This window comes from Myotis lucifugus, unplaced genomic scaffold (assembly GCF_000147115.1).
Source record: "Myotis lucifugus unplaced genomic scaffold, Myoluc2.0 scaffold_1, whole genome shotgun sequence".
Lineage (NCBI taxonomy): Eukaryota > Metazoa > Chordata > Mammalia > Chiroptera > Vespertilionidae > Myotis > Myotis lucifugus.
Genome location: NW_005871049.1, coordinates 11335228 through 11358931, shown reverse-complemented (window position 1 = coordinate 11358931; position 23704 = coordinate 11335228). Strand labels below are relative to the sequence as shown.

General features: G+C 38.1%; 1 protein-coding gene across 12 annotated transcripts in view; it reads left to right on the top strand.

The window, feature by feature from the left end:
• Positions 1-23704, top strand: part of SLC7A11 (solute carrier family 7 member 11) — a 236984-nt gene that overhangs the window by 73713 nt on the left and 139567 nt on the right. For 2 of the 12 annotated variants that reach the window (XM_023754418.1, XM_023754412.1), the window contains one exon: positions 22494-22704. The exons of 4 other annotated variants lie outside the window; for them this stretch is intronic. Coding sequence is in view for 6 of the 8 variants with exons in the window: in XM_023754412.1 (XP_023610180.1) it covers positions 22494-22513 (20 nt within the window). In the remaining 2 variants the exon portion in view is untranslated. Of the gene's footprint in view, positions 1-1928; positions 2238-2558; positions 2704-2828; positions 3575-11032; positions 11180-16810; positions 16842-22493; positions 22705-23704 lie in introns of those variants that run through there. 6 more of the 12 variants (XM_023754413.1, XM_006081690.3, XM_023754379.1 and 3 more) reach the window with 5 other exon arrangements.

The window sequence follows — 23704 nt, the reverse complement described above, 5'->3', positions numbered from 1 at the left end:
GCCCGCAACCAAGGTACATGCCCTTGACCGGAATCGAACCTGGGACCCTTGAGTCCGCAGGCCGACGCTCCATCCACTGAGCCAGACCGGTTCGGTGCTTTGCTAATATTTTCTTCCATTCTGTAACTTATCTTTTCAACTTATTGTTTCCTTTGCTCAGCAGAGGCTTTTAGTTTAATGTAGTCATAATTGTTTTACTTTTTGTTGCCTGTGCTTTGGTGACTTAACCAAGAAATCATTGCCTAGATCAGTGGTCAGCAAACTGGCCCCTTGAGTGTGGTTCTTCCACAAAATACCACATGCGGGCGCACACGTACAGTGCAATTGAAACTTCGTGGCCCATGCCACAGGGCCAAAGAGCCGCATGTGGCTCGAGAGCCGCAATTTGCCGACCACTGGCCTAGATCAATGTCAAGGACCTTTCCCCCTGTGTTTTCCTCTAGAAGTTTTGTGGCTTCAAGTCTTACATTAAAATTTTTGGTTCATTTCAAGTTAATTTTTGAGTGATATAAGGCAAGGATTGTTTCATTTTTTTCTTGCATGTGGATATCCAGTTTTATGTCCTTTCCCTATTGTGTGTTCTTGGTACCCTTCTCAAAAATAAGTTAATTATATAGGGAGGTTTGTGTATCAGTTCTCTATTTTGTTCTACTAAGTTATGTGTCTATTTTTATGCCAGGACCATACTATTTTGATTACTATAGCTTTGCATTATAGCTTGAAATTTGGTATCATGATGCCTCCAGGTTTGTTCTTTCTCAGTATAGCTTTAGTTATTTGGGGTCTTTTGTGGTTTCAAACAAATTTTATGACAATTTTTCTACTTATGTTAGAAATGCCATTGGAATTTTGATCAGGATTGCACTGAATCTATAGATCATGTTGGGTCTAATGGACATTTTCTCAATATTAATTCTTTCAATCCTGGAACACAAAATATTTTTCTATTTCTTTGTGTCTTCTTTAATCTCTTTTATCAGTGTCTTACAGTTTACATTTCCTTGATTAAGTTTCTTCCAAGTATTTTATTGTTTTCAATGCTATTGTAAATAGGATCACTTTCTTAATTTCTCTTTTAGATAATTTGTTGTTAGCGTTCAGACATGCTACTGATTCCTGTATGTTGATTTATACCCTGCAATTTTACAGAATTCATTCATTACTTCTGACAATTTTTAGTGGCTTCTTTAGGATTTTCTATATATAAGATGTCATCTGTGAACAGAGATAATTTTACTTCTTCCTTTCTGATACGGATATCTTATACTTCTTTTTCTACTTAATTGCTAATTGCTCTGGCTAGGATAACAGTACTATGATGAGCCATCCTTACATTTCTGAGATAAATCCCACTTGATCATGGTGAATGAGCCTTTAACATGTTGTTGAATCTGGTTTTCTAATATTTCGCTGATAATGTTTTCAGCCATATTAATCAAAAAAGTATTGGTGTTCATTCTTCATGTTTGGTAGAATTCACCAGTGAAACCATCTGTTCCTGAGCTTTTCTGTATTGGGAAAAATTGATGGGTTTGAGCCTTGAACTGCCTGGGGAGTGGGGCCGGGGTAGTAACAGTGCCCCTAGCAATAATGGGTCAGAGCCAGTATCTGGCATCCAGGGGGCAGGGCTTGGGGAAGCAAGAGCTATTTCAACAATGACAGTTCAGAGTCTTGACCAGGATGGAGGGAGAGGAGAGTGAATCAGCACCAACACAGCCCTAAATAATGGCAGCCAAAGTGTTACTTGGGACCCCGGGGCTGGACTCAGTAGGGGAAGCTGCCTCAGTAATGCTGGGAAAATGCCTGACCTGGCCCAGTTGGGCAAAGAGAAGTGGCAGCTCAGGTCTTGTGTATGGTAAGATGCTGTGGCACCCAGTCCCTGAGAATGGGGCACAGCAACCAGGGAACCTGAGGCCATCTCACTTCAGCAACAGCTCCAGCATCTGAGAAGAGATACAGAGGTGGGGGCGCTCCAGGCTGCTCCATCAGGGGATCAGCACGCTCAAGACTGTGGGAGACCTCTCTAGCAAAAGTTGCAAATGTCCACAATGGTGAGGTTTGCTGGGGTTCTCCGGCTCGCTTTCTCTGGGAACTTTCTTAGATCTCTGGCTGGGGGATGCAGTGATGTAGGCAAAATACTTTTCTTACTTAACTATGTGGCCATCCTTGATTTCTGAGCTCTGCCAGGTTTTTGCTGCATTTTTGTTGTTGTCTAGACTTTAGAGCTTTTCCTGAGCTATTTTCTTCCATTTGTAGCTATTTATTGTCCTTGTTTTCTTAAGGCGGTGATGAGCATTGGGACCTCCTACCCTTTTAGCTTGCTGATGTCACTCCCAAGTCCCTCATTCCTATAGATGAGGCAAATGAGGTCCTGGGAGATGAAATGTTTTGCTCAATAATACACTACAAGTTTGAGACTGGAAGTTTTATTCTGATTCTTCTCTTGATTTTGCTGAGGAATTGATTGTAATCTCATAGGTACAAAAACAAAGCAATTTAAAACTGAATAGGAAATGTGTTTTTGAACAGTTATTTACATCTTGATCCTATTGTCTCAGAATATTTTCAGCCTCCTGATTCATAAATAAAAGTCATTTTAATAGAAAGTATTAACATATTCTTCTGAGACGTCATCATGGGAAGTTATAGAAGTGACATACATTAATTGAGCATGATAGGATTCTAATGAAGTAAATAATTCTTGTAAGTGCTCTATAAAATAGTTGTGTGTTTTCAGTATTCAACCCCAAATAATTCACATTTTGCTGTTGTTTTATGTATTTCTGATTTCTGTACATTTTTAATTTTTCTTCATTATTTCTTTGTAGGCAGAATAACCAGAACATTACAAATAATACTGGAAGTTGTACCAGAAGAAGATTGTCATAAATTATAAATTAATGCATTTGCAATCTTGGCAATCTATCCTTGGCTTTGTTTCTGCCCAAAGGGCTGAAACAAAGTATGGACATTCACTTCATTTTATGAAAATCCAGAGGACTGCGGCTTTGGTGATGGAATAAAGGAGTCAGTCATTTTTATTCAGATCTTTTTAATGTATTCAAAGTGGTTGCTAAGAAATTTAGTTATAACTCCATGTAATTGTAGAAAGCTGATATGCAGCTCTACCATGAGTTCACGTGATTCTTGTGTCCCTGATACCTACCTGTTGAGGTGAGGGGAAAAGCCTACGGGATGGACAGTTACCTCAGTGGTCTTTCTCTGTAACATATCACGGCTAAGAAACTTCAAATTGAAGACTGAGGTGTTTTCTGTATATATAGGTTTTGTAAAAACATTTTTTACCTACTATAGAAGGCCATACTGTGAAAAGGGTTTTCTATTCTTCTAGAGAAAGAACAAAAAAAGCGTACGTCCACACTATGGTCAGAGGAAAGAAAGAAATTTATGTTACATGGGCATTGCATTGCTTCCCCTTTGGTGCCAACTTAGATGTCACTCATCTTTTAAGGGTTAATACTAACAGCCTTGTGAACAAAGGACAGAGGGGGTATGCCTAACTTTAATAAATACATTAAAGAAGAGCTTCTAGGAGCTATTGTTTACAAATTCAGGAATTATGTTTGTGTAAAAATCATTGAGAACTTAATATGTTGGGATATTTTTTTTTCACTCCTCATCAAGAAGCTTTGTGGTTGTCTGACATTTTGTTTTCATGGCAGCCCATTTGACCAGGAAAGGATGTAAGTAACATCCTTCTTACAGCAAAGCAATAGTCAATTTGGTATTCAATCCTTTTAAGCACCATTACCTGTTTTACAAATAATTTACCCTGGATAAATATATCTAAATATGTGCATTTTCAAATCTTCAAATTAAAATATCCATGTTAAAACAGAAATCACCAAGAAAGAAAATGCCCAAAATATTATACCTAACCCTATAATCATATCTATGTGCAATGATAGCAATTCTGGACAATATTTTTAGTTTATAGTTATTTTTACATGGTGATGAATTTTGACAGGTTGTACATTTCCTAAGTGTATTTTATATTGTTAAAATATCTCTTCAGATGAAACTGTGCAGATCAATTAGGAAATGACATATATTTACATAAAAATTGAGGAAGAAATGCCGCTGCTAAATAAGATTCACAACTGATGTTTCTAAAAATTTTCCACTTCTATATCTAGGTTTTGTCAATAATTTGTTCACCTTAATTATCATTTAATCTGAAAAAGAGATAACTGGTAACGGACTCACTAAAAGAGATAGAAATTGTGCTTGCATGTGTATATCCAGACAGGTGTTATTATGCTAGGTTCCGAAGCTATTGTGCAATTTTCTAATGATAGTAATATCATGATGACATTTGTTAACTGTTATTTACACACATCTAAGGTTAAGTAGTTCATCATAGCCAGAGTTATGTTTCATCCTTTAATTTTTTGTCCATTTGAAAATAAGAATTTTTTAAAGAATTACACTGGTTAAAATCATTCAGAGAAGATGTAGAGTTCACAGACAATTGACAAAGTAGTAATGATATTTCATAATTTGAGACAATTCCAATTCACAAATTTCAATTTTTTCTCTTGATAACATTTAAAATATATTTAAGATTGACATTTCTTAAACAAACCTACTGTTTGGGTCTATACGTGAATTCATAAGGTTTTCAAAGTTGATGTGTAGTCTCTATTTCCTATATCCATTTAGCCATATCTCTTCCCACTATATTGTTGCTGGAGGTATTGCGATCTACGTCCATATAATCTAAACCAGAAAACTCTTCTTGGATTTTTATGTAATGAGAAAAAAGATAGAGTCTCATGGAGAGAGGTTTGTGTGGTTCTTGATTATTCCTGAGGTTAATGTTCTTATAGCAACAGATAGGTCTCTGCATTTTATTTATTTGTTTATTTTGGGTTCTAATTTCTCTTTAAATATACCATTGAACTGGCTAAATAGAATATATATTCATTATTCTTTCATCATATCAAAATGAGTTTTCCTTACTAAATTTCTAATACCATTGTAATACCATTTTAACCAGACAGAAAGTCAGTCAGTAATTTTTAAAGAAAGTAATGGAGATTATTAAACGTTAACTTATTTTTAGGCTAATCATGACAAAACATGTTTTCTGTGGTTGGGGAGTCAATATTCATAATTGTTATTCACAATTGTATCATATCCTAGGAAAGGTGGCTGACTCCAGACCACACATAAATGTTAGGTGTGTGCACGCACACGTGCTATGTGCTTGTACAGTGTCTCCCCCAGCCCCGCTGGCACAAAACTAGGACAGTTATTAGGATATGGTAGAAATGCAGGACAGTTTATCTAACACTAAAACAACTACATTGAAAAAAATTTCCAGATTGTCTTATGTGTCTGGTAAAATTATTTCCCCAATTGCCATCCTATATAATAAAAGCCTAATATGCTAAGTATCTGGTCATCTGGTTGTCCGTTCAACCAATCAAAGTGTAATATGCTAATGATATGCTAAGGCCACTCAATTGCTTGCTATGATGTGCACTGATCACCAGGGGGCAGGCACTCGAACCAGTAGGTTAGCTTGCTGCTGGGGTCCAGCAGATTGGGACTGAATGAGACTGGCCAGACATGCCCTGGAGTCCTCCTGTGGTCCCTCCCCGGCTGGCCAACCTCCCGTGTCCCTCCCGGCCCAACTGGTGGGGTCCCTCGGCCTGTACCCTCTTGCAATCTCAGGAGATGTCAGAGAGCCAGTTTCAGCCCAATCCTGCAGGCCAGGCCGAGGTACCCCACTGGTAAACGAATTCATGCACCAGGCCTCTAGTTTAAAATATCAGCAGTGGTTAGCATTTCATTGTATCACTCAATGGAATTCTCCATGCACTGTAATCAGTCTTCAGGAAAATCAGTATTTTATCTCTATTATCAGACAAATATAATGATAACTAAGAAAGGGAGCATCTTTGACCTATAGTTGATTTCTTATTGAGGTATATGTTATGAAAAGATAGAAAACTGAAGTTCAGAGTGGCAGGAAATGAAAGTAGTAAATGATTGGAGGTAACAATATTTTGATGTAATTTATTATGCAGTGTAGTGAGAGAAATATTAAAAATTCAGTGCCTGCTGCACATAGGTGGACATCCTGAGAAGCTAATGAAACTTAAGCTTCAGTGCCGCTCACTTACACATGCCCCTTCCAATTTTGCATGTACCTAATTTTGCATTAGGAATTATGTATTAATTTTCTTGAAGAAAATCAGCAAAATTGTATATACTTCTGGCCCTACAAAATCAAATACCCCTTTGATTAAGGTGAAAAAACTTCCACTGCTTTTCCTGTTAGAAATAACATGGGGTATTTGTAAGATATACTTTTAAATAAGGTTGTGAATTAGTTAAAGTATCTACTAGTATATATAAATGGCTTTCTCATAATATACATTATATGATATATAAGGAGAGAGTTTCACCTTTCACATATTTGTCAGTTCTAAATGATAGAAAAACAATAAATAGGATTTTAATTGTAGCTCTTTTTTTAGGTTGGCTGAAAATATAGAGAGATTTGGAATTTGAATGCAGATGAGTCAAGAAATTTAATGTTACTTAAATATAATTTTGCTTCATTTTACCCTATATGATGGGCTGTATGTCGGTGCTGATAATGTCTACAGGGTTACACTTGACTTTCCTAACCAAAGTCAGGAATTAAGAACATCATTGTGTAACTGGCAACAAGCTCATGGTGGATATAAATTAGAGTAGATAATGAGTCATTTTGACAGCTTCTGTTTACATTATTTATATATAGATAATAGGATTATTACCTATAATGTTTTTAGGATAATTTTCTTATAAACGGCATTTTTAATCTTTTCCATCATATATCATACCTAGAAGTGTAACCTCTAGGTATGCACTTAAAAAGATATTTTAACAATTATATTTAAGAAATAATCCTTTCTTCTTTCTATTGCATTTTTCAAATTAGTTGGTATAAAAAATAAATGCTCAGTCTAGTTTTAGATTTGACATAAATTCACAAAGGCGTAAGTCATGGTCTCACAGGAACTTCACCAGTTTTCCATGTTGTGAGATATTGTTTATAACCTCCAGGGGTATTAACTTGATCTCTTTGAACTATTTCTGTTTTCTTGGAATGAATCAATGACTCATTTTGTATTATTTTTGGCATGATATCCTCAAGGTAGGAGTAAGTCTTATTTGAATCTATACAATTACTGATATTCTTAGATTTACTTACAACCACTTAGGTTTAATTCCTTGGTAGTCCCCTCCCCCCTCTTCTGTTCCCATTGACTTGAAAACATCACTGGTGGATGGTTACAGTCTGCAAATAGTTATCTGTTACATGTGTATTTCAGCTATAGATCGAGGGTGCATTTATAATATCAATAGTCGCCTTAATATTTTTATAGATAACAATCCACTCAAGAAACTGGAGCATTAGGCATCTATCTGAACGCCAGACAAAATGGGTGCACTGGTTTGAAAGTGAGCATCCTTTTCCCCCTCAACATATACACTACTGGTATTTTTTAAAGAATGACTTTCAAGTGAATTAATTTATTGGTTAGAAGATTTGCTTGTTGAATCCATATTACCTCTTGCTGAAGTCTCTAAAGGCCACGCTGAAAGCTAGAGGAAAAATAAAGATGAATGCACAGTTATGTCTTTTGCAGCAGTGACTGTATTTTGAGCACCTTGTGTGATAGGGCATTTTGCACTGCATCTTGTGGGAAAACATCAGGCCTTTGGATATTACAGCTGTAACGGTTGGTTTGTGAGTGGTCTGACTTAAAGGAGGATTGTGATGTTAGACCTCAATTATTCCTGCTAATGCTTCCATGCATGCTGAGAAGCACATTCATCTCACACTGGGAAGCAATACAGTGTGGTTCTAGGTTCAACCTGTCTGATTTAAAAGTATTTCTGAGTTCTTTTGTCCCTAGCATTTCTCCTTTGTTCCAAATTTCCTTTTATTGAATAATCTATCTATCTATATAGAAAAGCCTAAGCAACCAGACAACCGGACAACCGGCTGGTAGCTATTATGCGCACTGACCACCAGGGGACAGATGGCCAACCCAGGAGCTGCCCCCTGGTGGTCAGTGCGCTCCCACAGTGGGAGCACTGCTCAGCTGACAAACAGGCACCAGATGCCTGGCTCATGGCTGGTGAGTGCAGCTGCAGCAGCACCAGTCTCTCCCGTGGACACTCCCCCTGCTCGCCCGAGAAGGGGCGGCAGGCGCAGTGGGGCCAGATGAGCAGGAGCAGCGCAGTGCCCAGCCTGGGCTCGGGCTCCTCCCCGGCCACCAGCCGCTTCCCACACTACTTCATGCTGTGCGGGATCTAAGCAGACAGCAGGCTAGAGCCCTGAGCTGGCGGGTAAGGCCGGGCTCCGGTGGCACGGAGGTCCATTGATCCCCACAAGCCAAGCCGAGGGATCCCACCGATGTTCAAATTTGTGCATCAGGCCTCGAGTGTAATATAAAACTATTATATTTAAGTAGAAAAATAGTTTGGAGAAACAAAACAGATTGTTTCAAATGAATGTGTGCTTATAACAGAATAGAACTGACCTACATTAAACTACTGTGTATATTCATAATTTTAGACACTACCACATAGCACTTTTTAACTGCTCTGGAAATAAAGAACAATATATATGTAGCTGCGGTTATCACACAAACAACAAGGATCCTCCAAAAATTTTAAGTAGTCTGGGATTATTTTGATTCTTTCTTTGGAGAAATTTTTTTACCTAATAGTTTTCCCTTGTGAGTGTTATTTCTACTGGTATAAATCTGGAACTAAACTATTAATGCTTACATCTTGAAAACTGGGATCTTTTTACATTATCCATGTTCGGAGAATGGCATATCCCTTAACTCTTTTAGGCTATTTAGAGCCAATGCCTGTGTTCAAAATAGCCAATGGTACCTGCCAACTCTTTTGAGAATTTGCAAACATAAGCATCAGATGTGCTAAGAGTGCATTGCTTCGTACCATGAGACAGAGTGTCTCCTCTCTGTGCCATGGGTGAACAAACATCTAGTTGTGCTTTAGTGATCACATGCTGGCGACCTGCGAATGTATAATAAGCACAAGTCAGAGAAAGGCAAGCCACGTGTCTGCCTGGACTGAATACTTGGGGAACTTAATTCGTCCTACTTTTCTGACTAAGATTTTCCTCAAGATTTTGTAGAGCTTGGTTTTTGCTTACCATAGAGTGGATTAGATGGTAGTGATGCACTGGTAGAGATGGTTTTTAGTTACTGACTCAGAATTCATCTCATGATGAATCATTAATATCTTTTTATTATAACTTTATCTGTATTTACTTTATAAAAATGGTTTCAGTGAGTTTTGTGTTAAAATTTGACTTAGTAATAGTAACTTCTTTTTCAGTTCTCAAGGAGTAGAAAATTCTGTATGTGTGTTCATATTAACATATCATTAAGTAACATATATGAATGTATTTAAATGCCTTTTATATCCTATGTCAAGTGTCAGTAATTTGCACCAATGGAATCAATTGAGCCCAGTGGGGAAATAGTAGTTGGGTTACTCTGGCGGGTTGTGCTGGCAGCCAACTCTTTGATCTGTGCTTAAACTGTAATTTATAGACCAGCTATACCCCTTAGCTTGGGTCTGGAATGTATTTGTCATGACCTTGTACCATTCCCCTCATTGGTAGGGGCCGGGGGATGGTGGATTTGTCCTGGTGATCTAAAATACAGGATCAGAGAAATGCAGCTGTGGAGGAGTGAGCCTCAGTTTCCTAAGTGGTCCTCATCTGTGGTCCTTCGCTTTGACATTGTGATAGTGAAACTTGGTAAAGTGGATTGTGTGCATTTTATACTTTTATGCAATGTCTTGTATTGATAAATTCTTAAGGAGCAAAACTCCTTTTCTGCACCTACATTCCAATCATATTTGGAGTACTAAGATATTTAACTATAAAAATATAAATGGTGCACAGAGAATTTCATTCGTAGATTATGTTGCGTTTCTAGGGTTCTCTGGCACAGATGCCTATACCAGCATGTGATATGTGAAATAAAATGGATTTTTTTACAGCTTAATGATTTCCTTCTGGGGAGAGTTCTGGTGCAGAAATCACACTGCCAGATGGTGTTTATGGGCTATTTGTGTAAGTGGTACGATACTATGAAATAAGTGTGATTTCATCTGGTGGAAACTCTTGACGCATATGTTTTGTATGGAAGAAATTCTGGTGCAATATGATGTCACTCAATTTTGCATTGAATTTAATTTCAATTGTGTTTATGTATAAGTATGCTTGAAATGCTTCCAGCTCATTAAACTTTTGTATATATATTTTTGTACATATTTTTTACTTGAAAATATTTGAAACGGAAAGTAAATAAACATTTGATAGTTTACATAATAAAAGTCATGTTTTGGCATTTGTTTTTAAGCACTGTACATTTCATTCAATTGAAAATTTGGGTTTTAATGATTAGATTTATCTGTCACTGATTCTGTGAATTTGTTGGTGGCTCCCACTTATCATCAATTTTCTGTACTAAAAATTGAAAGAGGTGACAGTTTCAGTAAACACTGTAGACACTCTTCTCCCTTATGATCTGCATCCTTCTGTCCTCTGGTCTAAAATAGCCAGCAACTTCTTTTGTTTTCACTTGCCCCAGTTCAGTCTTGCTATTTCTTACCTCTTAACAAAAGTCTCATCTCTTGTCTCTCTTTCATTCAGCCTTCATATGTTTCCCCAGAATGTTCTTTCTGAAACAGAAATACTATAAAAATCATTAATAGTTTCACTTTTTCCCCCCTGGATAGATAAAATCCAAACTCCTCCGTGTAATATACAGGACTTTCCATTATCTGCCACCTTTCTCCAGCTACAAATGACCACTTCTGTATTCCCTGAAGCCATATTAGATGCATTTTTTTAGTAGTTTAACAAAGAAAAGATGCCCTTGTTTCATTTGACACACTGCAGATTTATAGGAATTATATTTTCCTCCCCCCTTCTTATATCCTACTCCCCACCTAGCAGACTTCTACCCAAAAGTCATCTCTTCCAGAAACGTTCCCCAAGCTGGTTCAGACCTGACCCCTGAGCACCTTTGTTATCTATATACCTGTTGGCCATTGGTATGTCTTTTTGAAAAATGTCTAGTCAGGTCCTCTGCCCATTGTTAAAATAAATATTTAAATTTATTTTTTATTCTGTTCAGTTATATGAGTTCTTTATGTTTTAAATATTAACCCTTTATCAAATATTTTCTATTCCACAGGTTGCCTGTTCATCTTGTTGATTGTTTCTTTCACTGTGCAGAAGCTTTTCAGTTTAATGTAGTCCCAGTTGTTTATTTATTTATTTTTTGTTCCATGTGTTTAGTGTCATCTACAAAAAAAATCACTGCCGAGACCAATGCCAAGAGCTTTTTCTCTGTTTTCTTCTAGGAGTGTTATGGTATCGGGTTTTTACATTTTAGTATTTCATCTATATTAGATTATTTTTGGTGAGTTGTGTAAGACGGGTGTCAGTTTTCATTCTTTACATATGGGTAACCAGTTTTCCCATCACCATTTACTGAAGACTATTATTTTCTCCAGTGAATATTCTGGATGCCCTTGTCAAATACTAGTTGACTGTTCATGTATGCATTTATTTCTGGGCACTTGACTCTATTCCATTTGTCTGTATGTCTGTTTTTTGGTGTCTTTGTTTGTTTGTTTGTTTTTGCCAGTACCATTCTGTTTGATTACTAGAACTTTGTAATATAGTGTGAAATAGGGAGTGTGAAGCCTCCAGCTCTGTTTTTCTTTCTCAAGATTGCTTTGGCTATTTGGGATCTTTTGTGGGTCCATAAACGTTAAGATTGTTTTTTTCTTCTTTTTCTGTGAAAAATCTCATTGAAATTTTAATATGGATTGCATTGAATCTATAGGCCACTTGGGGTTGTATGGGCATTTTAACAATGTCAATTCTTCTGATCCGTGACATGGGATATCTTTCTACTTATTTGTGTCTTCTCCAGTTTCTTTTATCGTTGTCTTACAGTTTGCCGTGTAAAGGTCTTTTATCTCTTTGGTTAAATTTATTTCTAAGTATTTCATTGTTTTTGATGCTATTGTGAATAGGGTTGTGTTCTTTATTATTTTTCAGATAGTTTGTTGTTAGTAAACAGAAACAGAATATTTTTATATCTTGATTTTATATTCTGCAATTTTACTGAATTCATTTATTGGATCTAAAAGTTTTTTGGTAAAGTTTTCTAAATGTATGATCATGTCATCTGCAAAGACAATTTTACTTCTTTTCTGACTTGGATTCCTTTTATTTTTGTTACTTGCCTATTTTCTCCAGCTAGGATTTCCAGTACTATGCTGAATAGGAGTGGTGAGAGTGGGCACTCTTAGAGGAAAAGCTTCACCCTTTTATTATTGAGTATTCTGGGTTTGTCATGTATCACCTTTATTATGTGAAGGTATGTTCCTTCAATACCCAATTTGTTGAGAATGTTAAATCTATACTAATAAAAAGGTAATATGCTAATTAGACCAGGTTGACTGGACATCTTCAGGATGTCTGACTTCCTTCCAGACAAAGCCATGGTGGCAGGGGCCGAGGCAGAGGTGGTTAGGGGCAATCAGGCTGGCAGGGGGGCAGTTAGGGGGCAGACAGGGCAGCAGGGGCAGGGGGGCAGTTAGGGGCGGCCAGGCCAGCAAGCAGAGGTGGTTAGGGGCAATCAGGCCAGCAAGCAGAGGCAGTTTGGGGTGATCAGGCAAGCAGGCAGGTGAATGGTTAGAAGCCAGAGGTCCCGGATTGTGAGAGGGATGTCCTACTGCTGGTTTAGGCCCCATCCCGCAGGGGTCCCCGATTGGAGAGGGTGCAGGCCGGGCTGAGGGACCTCCCTCCCCCATGCATGAATTTCGCGTACCAGGCCTCTAGTATATTATAAAAGGATGTTCTAGTTTGTCAAATGCATTTTCTGCATCTATTGAGAAGGTCATATGATTTTTATCTTTTATTCTATTAAGGTGCTCTATCATATTCATTGATTTGTGTTTGTTGTCCTGTCTTTGCATCCCAGGAATAAATCCCACTTGATCATTGTGTTTGACCCTTTTAATATGCTGTTGAATTTGGTTTGTTATTTTCATTAGGCTGAGCTCCCCAGCCAGCTGGTGTCACTGGCTGGACTCTGTTCAGTCTGGGCCGCAGGCTCAGTTCCATGATTGGACAGTCACCTGGCTGTGCTCCACTCTTGGGCGAGGTCTTTGGCTGGAATCCCTGGTGAAGTTGGGCTGCAAGTTGTACTTTGCATTTAGGTGTGGCTGGAGGCTGTGCTCCAGGATCAGTCAGGGTTGCTATCCTATGCTCCATGATTGCACAAGGTGGCTAGATGGGCTCTCTGCCTGGAAGAGGCCACTTGCTATGCTCAGCAATTGGGAAGTACTGTAGGCTCAGATGCCAAGGCTACCTGGGGTCACTGTGTGGGCTCCCTTAGAGATGGGGTGGAGGTTATGCTCTGCAGTTGGACAGGGCTGCTGGCTTGGCTCTCTGCCTGAGCAGGACTATAGCATGGACTCCTCACCTGCCCAGGTTCTCTGACCAGGCTTGCTGATCAGGCAGGGCTGGAGGCCATGCCCAGCAGTTGTGTGGAGCTGCCCACTTGCTTTACTATCTGGGTGGGGCCATAGTATGGGCTCTGCCACTGGTTTAGCCTGCTGGCTGTGCACCTAAACTGGGCAGAACTGCCGACCAAGCTCCCTAGTCAGAAAGGTCCACTGGCTTGTGTCTATGGATAGGCAGAGCTATTGTCTGGGATCTAAGGGGAGGCACCACTGCCAGCAGGAACGCTGTCTGCCAAGATCTACACACTTGTTACTGTGAACCCTGTTCCACTTCTCCTTCTCGAACTGACCCCCCAGGGAGCCCTGTCAGGCAACACCTAAGTGTGCCTCCTAGGAAGCTTCCTGGGACGTGGGGAAGCTGGGTGTCCACATCTGGCTCTCCTTTACCTACTGGAGAAATTGTAGCCGAGGCGACCCCCTGGGTGTGGCATTACTCTGGCCTGAAGGAGGGGAGATGCAGTCAAAGGGAAACCATTCCTCTAACCCCACTAATGCAGTTTTTCTTGGTTTTTGTGTTCCAAGGTAGTTGCTTTAGCCTCACCTCCAGAGCCTGGGGTCTTCACAAAGTCATCTTGTCTATAAGTAGTTGCTAGTTGCTCTTTCTCTGAGGGGAAGTAAAGTCAGGAACCATCTATTTGCCATCTTGCTCTGATACAGTTTTTTATATCCAGGTTTCCCTTACCCGATGTTCCATTACCAGATGTTTTTCTATGCACTTATAGTGACATATTGATTTCCTTAAAAGAATAATTTGATATCATCCAGGTGTGCCTAATGATAAGAAAAGGTTAATGTAGAAAGTCTATGATTATTAGTTAAACCCTTTCTCAAATTAAAGCTCTCAGATTTCAGTGAGAGAATATTGAATCGAAGGACTGAAAGGGCAGAAGAATTGAACAATGGTTCAATTCTGTAATAGATGCTATTTATCATTTTTATTAAACTTCGTAGTAGCCATGTGCTTTGCATTGACTAGGATACCACTCTCTGTGAATAAGACAGATGACAAGTCTTACTTCCATTTTTGGATTAACAAAGTAAGTCCAAAATAGCTAAAATGGCTTGCTTAGAGTAACAGAGAAAGTCAGAGGTCAGAACAGAAATTATGATTATCAATTCACTCTTAAATTTCAGAGTATTTGATCAAGCCATCTCTTAGGTGAAAACAATTACTTTTTTTAATTATAAGTCAAATATTTACTCTGTATCTCCTACACAATTAACAATGAATTTGATGGTATGGGAAATGTACCATGATTCCTCAGCTCTAGGAACTCACAGTAATTCAGCTCAGATAAAGGAGAATTTTTAATAAGCCACAGGACACACCATTTAATATAGTGTGTGGTTGGCTGTGAAGAGATAAAAGTGTTGGTCTTGGCACTAGTCCTTAAACATTTGGAGAAGATGGTTAGAAGTTGTTTTTGACAGTGTGTGTGTGTGTGTGTGTGTGTGTGTGTCTGTGTGTGTGTGTGTTTTACAATTTGATACAAGGCATGTATGCAAAGCATACTATGCTTTTGGTTCATAAAAGAGTTAAGTTTGAGTAGAGGCAAGGATAATAAATATAGCAATGTTGATTGTATCATGTCTACTTATGACAGAGCCTTTAAATCAGGATAATGAGTTTCATCTACAAATGGAAGCCATGGAAGGCATTTATGAAGAGAATACTGTGATGAAAGTGGTAACTGAGGAAGGTTATACTGTCAACTCTGTGAGAGAGGAAAAATTAATGAGGAAAAATCTGAAATCAGCAAAATCTAGCTGATAAACTTTTATTTAAAAATATTTTTTTATTGATTTCAGAGAAGGGAGACAGAAACATTAATGATGAGAGAGAATTATTGATCGGCTGCCTCCTGTTGTCCCCCACTGGGAATTAAGCCTGCAACTCGGGCATGTGCCCATGACCGGAATCCAACCCAGGATCCTATCTGCTGAGCCAAACCAGCTAAGGCAAGCTGATGAGCTTTTGCAACAAGTGGCTATGAAGTCTAGATTAGGATTGGAGATAAAAGAGCAGAAGAATGAGAAATTCTGGAGAAAAAACAACAGATCTTTGTGCCTAGCTTACTATGGAGGAAGACAGAAGGAGTTAAAGTAACTAGGGTTTCAAGCCTGAATGAGCTGATGAGTAAAGGAGCATGTGATTGAAACAGGCATATTTAGTGGTAAACTTCTGATTTCCTTCTATGAGGAAATTGAAGCACATTTTCATGATGAAGTATTGAGGCTGAGGGTATGAAAATTCCATCTGGGTGCATTCCCTGAAAATTAGATTTCGGGCAAAAGCTCAAGTGAGAGGGGAGGATTTGAGGCATATATTGTTAATATTCTTGGGAAGGCTTATAACATCACTTCTCTTCCCTACTTGAATTATAAATAAATGAAGACATAAGTCAAAATTGTCAGGCAGGTAGGAGAACAAAATACCACCTTCATTGCTGATAACAGCTAATATAGAGGAATGTGATTCATGACTATGGGCAAGTAGGCTTTCTAATATTGAACTCTACAGTTAGAAAGATTTGCTCACCCCATTGCAGGCAGCCTTGAGCCTGCAATAGCCTCTTCCCATGGATCCCTGACCTTGTAAGACTTAAGGCCTGGAGCAGCACGGTGAAATAAATTCCCTCTGAGGTCAGGATGCCTCCCAAGAGAGAATAGCTACATAATAATTCCCCCCAAAATTATTCTAGGATGAGGCTAAGAATGTTTCCCTCTTCTACATGGAAGTAAATATTAGGGTTGGGAAAGAACCATCTCCTCATCTCCTTCACCCATCACATTTAGGAGCACTCTGTAGAAATGCACCTTGGGTTCAGAAAATATATCTTTTATCTAACTTAAGCATGGTGCTTGGAAAATGTCACTTACTCAACAAACACTTTTTGATTAAATGAGTAAGTAAAGCATGCAATTGAAGATGATGTGAACTGATGGCTTTCAACTGAGAGAACGTAAAAAAGAGTAGAAGAGGGTGGCCCGTGGAGTAAGCTGGCATGAGCTAGGTAGGAAGAAGAATGAGGCAGGGAACTAAATGGGAAATGAGCAATAGGCAACTACTAAGACTCTTTGGATCTAAGATGAATGTCTGTTATGTCTGTTTTGGATGATGACACAATACATTGTAGTTTCAGAATAATTTCCATTGATATCGTTCTCCATTTCTCATATTTTGTTCAAGTTGGCCGCCATCCTGAGCTTTGGAATTTTAGGTATGTGGTAAGTGAAAAGATGTCAATGATTACTGTGTTATCTTCTGATCCCAGAAGCAAAATCACAATTTTCAACCTTAACAAGCATGTTTCTGCCTTAACAAGCTTGTTAAGATGTATTATATTATTTAAGATTCTTTAGGATGCAAGTAACAGAAACCAATTCAAGTAATTAAAGCAAAAAAGTGAATATTATAAGAATAAAGCCATGTTTTGAAGAACCGTTTGTCAGGAACACAGTCTGGCATCAGAACAAGCCTCACATCTAGAATAGAAAAGCTCCAGGAATCCAGGCAACATGCTCTCTTCATTTCTTACCTCTATGTCTCTGTATGACTCTGTGTACTGACTTTCTCTGTATAATGCCTGAGTTTATACATCTCCTCCAATCAATAAAAAAACTCAGGCAAGACTCATATTTTTTAGTCACAATTATAGGTAATACACTTTAACTCCAAGCAGAACACAGTTATTGCCCTTGGCCCTCAGGTCCCCTGCACAAGTGAATGGTTGACTGCTTTTGGGGAAGTAGAATTCCCAGAGATTATACTAATTTTAAAAGGTCTCCCCACCTCTCTCTCTCCCCCTCTTCCCATGCACACAAAGCATAAATAAATCAGGAAGTTGAAAAGAATAGAAAGAATGAAATACAGCCAGTGATAAAATAACTAACATTTATCAAATACATAGTATGTGCCTTTAGCACTATTCTAAGCACTAACTATATACTAACTCATTTAAACCTCATTACTTTATAAAGTCCACATTATTATGAACATATAATAAAGGCAAGTTGTAGTTTAGTAGTATGTCAAAAGTCACACAGTAAGTGTCTGGCACATTTTAAATAAATGCTCCTTAAAAGTATTCCTATGCTGACCACCAAGTGTTTTATTTTCAGTTCATTCAAAGTATTGAACTTTATTTGCTTACTGGACAAAAAAAGAAGAAACTTCCATCAATAGGAGGAGTGATGATAGATATTAATGCTTGTATAGGAAATCTATAGGTCACAGGGCATACTGGTGTTTATCTGGACAATGCCTTACCTGGCTATGGGAAGATGTTAAGAGTGAAAGTATTGTTTGTTAAATCAAACTGACAAGACATGAAGTTATAGAATGTGTGAAAATAACAATTATACTAACTATGTATATTTTATATCAAGTTATATATTTTGTTATTTAACTATAGAGAATTATATATTTATATGCAAAAGTATACACATATTTAATACCTGATAGGTCAGTGGTTCTCAACCTTCTAGCCCTTTAAATACAGTTCCTCATGTTGTGACCCAACCATAAAATTATTTTTGTTGCTACTTCATAACTGTAATGTTGCTACTGTTATGAATCGGAATGTAAATATCTGATATGCAGGATGGTCTTAGGCGACCCCTGTGACAGGGTCGTTCGACCGCCAAAGGGGTCGTGACCCACAGGTTGAGAACCACTGTGATAGGCAAATATTATTTTTGAGCACCCATGGACCATTCACAAAAATTGAGTTTCTATTTGGTTCAATGAATCAACTAAATATCAAGGAAGCAATACCTTAGAGACTATGACAATAATATAGCAAAATTAGAAATCAATAATAAAAGGATATTTGTTAAAAATCTGGATAACTGTTAAAAGTATGTATAACTGTAATCTTTAAAATAGACTGCTAAGAGATTTTGGGGTATAAAAAATACTTAGAATTATATGATAATGGAGAAAACAGCAAGCCATCACTTTTAGGCTACAGCCAACGCATTTTTTTTAAATATTTTTTATTGATTTTTTTACAGAGAGGAAGGGAGAGAGACAGAGAGTTAGAAACATCGATGAGAGAGAAACATCGATCAGCTGCCTCCTGCACATCTCCCACTGGGGATGTGCCCGCAACCCAGGTACATGCCCCTGACCGGAACCGAACCCGGGACCCCTCAGTCCGCAGGCCGATGCTCTATCCACTGAGCCAAACCGGCTTCGGCCAGCCAACGCATTTTAAGAGAGAAATTTAGAAGGCCAGGGGCATGGAGATGTGGATCTAGGGGGAAATAACACCAATAACAAGGACACCACAAGAGCAACAACCAGACCAGAAGAGGGACTGCACTGGCTGATCAGGATGGAGGATCATGAACTGAAGAACTGCTTAATAGCATTTAAATAAACTGAATAATGCAATGATAATGTGTTCCATTAAGACCAGTTTTTAGAATGGAAAAGGATTCAACAGGAAATTAAAATGCCGTTGAGGAGCTATGGTAGGAAAACATGTACCCGGGATAGAACTGTCAATGTATGTTGTAAAATACCACAACTTTTTCAGTTATTTTTACATCAAGATCCCTAAAAGAGAAAGGAAAGAGAAAGAAAAAGTCCAAGGATGGTTAGTTGGCCATGTCAGTCCATCTCACCCGTGGATTACAGCAATCCCCTGCCTGACCATCAAAGGAATTCACTACTGTTCTCTAGACTTCAGAGGGAACCAAGCATAGAACAAACTTTCTCACTTCTCAGCTTGCCTGGCAGAATCTCTGACCTAATAATCTGAAGTTCCCAGATAGTGTAATTTTCAAACACTAATACCCATGAATCATAAGATATTCTCCACAATTTACCTTTAATGCTGTAGTAAATGAAGCAACAAAAAGAAGACTTGAGATGGGCTTATTACCTTTTAGCTATATAATAAGATAAATGTGACCATGAAAGATCATTCCAGAGACTTTCATTTGAGTTCCAATATGAATATGGATTTTAAATTACTGCTTTTCCCTATAAAACCTTTTTCCTTCATTTACCAAACATGAGTCTTATCTTCATCATACAAATGCAAAGGTAATTTATACTTTTAACTGGAAATTTACCACTGCAACCCTGATTTACTTTGTACAACATTTCCTATCTTAGACGAATTTTCCAGGTTATAAGTAACTGAATGAGTGGTAATGTTTTATGACGTGCTTTAAAATTCCTTTCACTGGTGACATATGTTTCTCAATATCATTCCAATTGCTGTTGAATAAGTCCCTTCCCTTTACTAGAAACTGCTATTTTTACTCATGTACAATATCATATTGTTTAATTCAATAATTTTATTCAACAAATAATAAGCAAGTACTATATGCCACGTTGACTGTTATGCTCTCAACCGTAAAGCACAGTTTTTCTCAAGTAATTAACAGCCTGATGAAATAGAGACCCTTAAACCCATATAAGACAGTATTTTAAGGTACTGATAGAGGCAGACATGGGGTATTGTGGGAGCATTTAAGGTAACATCTAATCCCACAGATGAGATTCTGGAGAATATGATTCATAAGCTGGGATTGCAGGCTACCCAGGCAAAGTTCCTTTTGCCATGTAAGGTAAGGTAGGTAGCATCTTCACAGGTTTGAGGGATTCCAGCCGTGGGCAAACTACGGCCCGTTCGAAATGAATAAAACTAAAAAAAAAAAAAGACCGTACCCTTTTATGTAATGATGTTTACTTTGAATTTATATTAGTTCACACAAACACTCCATCCATGCTTTTGTTCCGGCCCTCCGGTCCAGTTTAAGAACCCATTGTGGCCCTCGAGTCAAAAAGTTTGCCCACCCCTGGATTAGACTGTAAGCATCTCTGATAGCCATCGTTCCACCATGAAACAAAGTCAAAACATATTTGGGAGGACTTGGTAATTTATGAAGCTGGTATGGGGGGAGTGAAAGAAAAAAGTAAAAAGACTCATAGGTGTTTAATTCAGCTGACAGTAAGAAAAGGGATCTCATCAGCTGAAAGGAAGTACAGGCATACCTGGCTTTCTAGTTGCTGTTGTGCTTTACAAACTCAAGGCAAGATCCTCCACCAGCAAAACAATTACGACTCGCATTTTCATGATGCGTGCTTTATTACAGTGGTCTGGCACCGAACCACGGGATCTCAGAGGTCTGTCTGTATTAGAGGAAGGATCATTGGGGTGCGAGGTGTGCAGCAGGTAGAGATGGAGGAGACCGTGGAACCTGAAGCCAGCAGGAGGTGTCTGGCAGGCATGTTGCTGTCTACATCTGAAGCCTGGAGAAGAGTTGTGCTGGAGGTTTAGACTTGGATGTGCTCAGCTTTTAGGAGCAGAGCTGAAGTCATGTTGGATGAAAACACATAGGGAGAGACCGAGAGTGAGAAAGTAAGAGGAAGCCTGCATTCAGAGTGTTTGGGAAATGAGGAGCCCTCAGTGTTGACTGGGGATTTGTCAGAAATGGGAAATCAGGAGAGAGTATCTTGGGAGCCAAGGGAACAGAGCTATGGTTTTTACAATGTTCTCCCCAAAGCCGCACCAGGGGTTGTTGCTGTGTCACCATAGTGGAGGCAAATAGATGGGACTCCACACCTCTCATCAAAATCGAAGTTACTATGCTTTTGAGTTACCAATTTACATTTGTTCACTGGGTTTTTATTTGTGGTGCAATTGTATTTAAAATTAGAAAACCTTTACAGTAGAGAATTTGAGGTAGAGTGAATAATGAATTACACATGGTCGCTTGGCTGGAGCATGGTGCGAATGTAGCCAAAACAAGGCAGCTACCCACTGATTATTCTATTGGTCTGTGTAATTAATGGTGAGCATTGTTGGTCCCTGTGTTCTCACAGCGTCGTGGGCACAGCTCTATGATGGTGCCATTCATGCTGTTTTTATTTCTGTTGTAACTTCTCTGTGTCCCCTTCTAGATTGTAAATACACTAAAAATTTCTCCAGTGACTTTCATCTTTGTATTGCAAGTGTAAAAAAAAAGGAAGAAAAATGTATTCACTAGACCTCCTCTTAAGGAGAAAACTGCCTGTCTTCAAGTAGAGAAAGACCTCAAAAGCATGCTCAAACAAAATATAATGCTTACTAAACTGCTATACAGGAGAGAGATGAATTGTTTTGTTCCTGAGGAGAAAGATGAGGAAAAGGAAGAATGAACAAAAATAAATAAATAAACAAACAAACAAATAAATAGAAAAAGAAAGATAGCAAAGGGAAGGTAGGAGATGTTAAGATGCAACTCTGGCCCATAAATTTGTCAGTGATATTTCTACATTTATAAATCCTTTATTTTAAATTAATAACTAATGAAGGTTATGAATTTTTGGCTGAGCTAAGATAGAGCAAAACAGATACTGTGTATAGAGGAAGTATTTGAGGAAAGTGCTGTGCAAATGTGATATCTGGGAATTTGAAGAGATCACGAAGAGGCTTTGAATTTTAATACGCTAAAGGTATTAGAAATACAATATTTTAGATCAGTGATGCCTGATTGAAATACAATGAGTCACAAAAGGCAATCCACATATGAAATTTAAAAGTTCTTATAGACACATTAAAAAAGTAAAAATAAATAATAGAATTAATTGTAATAGTATATTTTATTAACAAAATATATGCAAAATATTTTATTTAAGCATGTAATCAATATAAAAATATTAATGAAATAGTTTATATTCCTTTTTAGTACTAAATCTTTAAAATGTGATGTGCATTTTATACTTACAGTAGACTTCAATTTGAACTGGCCAGATTTCAAGTGCTGAATTGCCACATGTGGCTTCCATGTTGAATATCAAAAAAAAAAAAAAAAAAAGTCTAGATCTCTATAGTATAAGTAACTTGCAGCCAATATTAACTTTTCATTTTCAGTGCTCTTCTGGGATTATTGAACTTGAACCAAATATGGACCTGCATCTGGGATGCTGCTTAACCAGTAATAAATACATGCTAACATGGCAGCCTAACTGTTGGATGCATGTAAGTTAGGACTCAACAACATCCATGAACACACCACACTTCAATCCATTCTCTCCCTTTACCTGAAAATGCCTCCAAGAAGGAATAAAGGCTACCCAGTCAAGTCTTCTTATAAACATTCTCATTGCAGAACTCTTGGGAAACACACTAAGTATTTAGTCCTGGGGGAGTCTTTTCTCTAAGGGATGCTTTGAGCAGATGCACCTGGCTTGTCGATTGCTTATGCAGTCTGGGCTTTGGGGAAATGGGATCTATGGATGTGTACACATAGATTATTAGGAAATGTCATGAAAGCTATTTGGGTATAAAGGGGAGATATTTTATGATTAAAATAGGTCTCTCTGTGTAAGTGCTGTAGTTACATACATCATTAGTGCTCTCTTTTGTTAAGAAGGATCAGAAGGCATTCTGATGTGGTGAGAAAGCACCAGGGGAGCTGCACTAGGGATCCTGACATCTTGCTTTGCCTGGGCCATGGCTTCTTTTAAAATTCAAAATTATTGGTAGAGCTTGAAACTCTGGATTCATGTGAGTCTGGTTTGATAATTTAGCCTTTTATGTTTTCTTCATTAAGAGATTAGAATATTAATATGAAGAAAATGAAGTCTATGAAGGAAGATGTGCTTAATAACTTGGTGGGCAATACAACTCCGATTAATAAGTGAGTACTTGAATGCCTGGCAGAGGTTACTTTATCTGGAGAGGTTGTTGTCGTGTAGGGTAGCCACCAGACACATCTGGCTATTGAAGTGAATTAAAATGCAATAAAATTAAAAATTTAGTTCCTCACTTGCACTTGCCACATTTCAAATGCTCAATAGCCACATACGGCTGGTAGTTATTTTATGGACATTTCCATCATTGCAGAAAGTTCTATTGAACAGCCCTGTACTATAAATTAGAGATATTACTGAGAAATAGAGTGTCACAAACTAGAGAGAGGCTTTGTTTTGACTTAGGACATGTCAATAAAATGAGGCAGAGATGTCAGACATACAACTAGGAAAATACTTTGTTTTGGCCTTGATGGATGAAGGAGAGTGATAAAAAGGAGGAAGGTATAATCGGGGAGAGAGGCAGGGAACAAGAGAAATGGGAGAAGG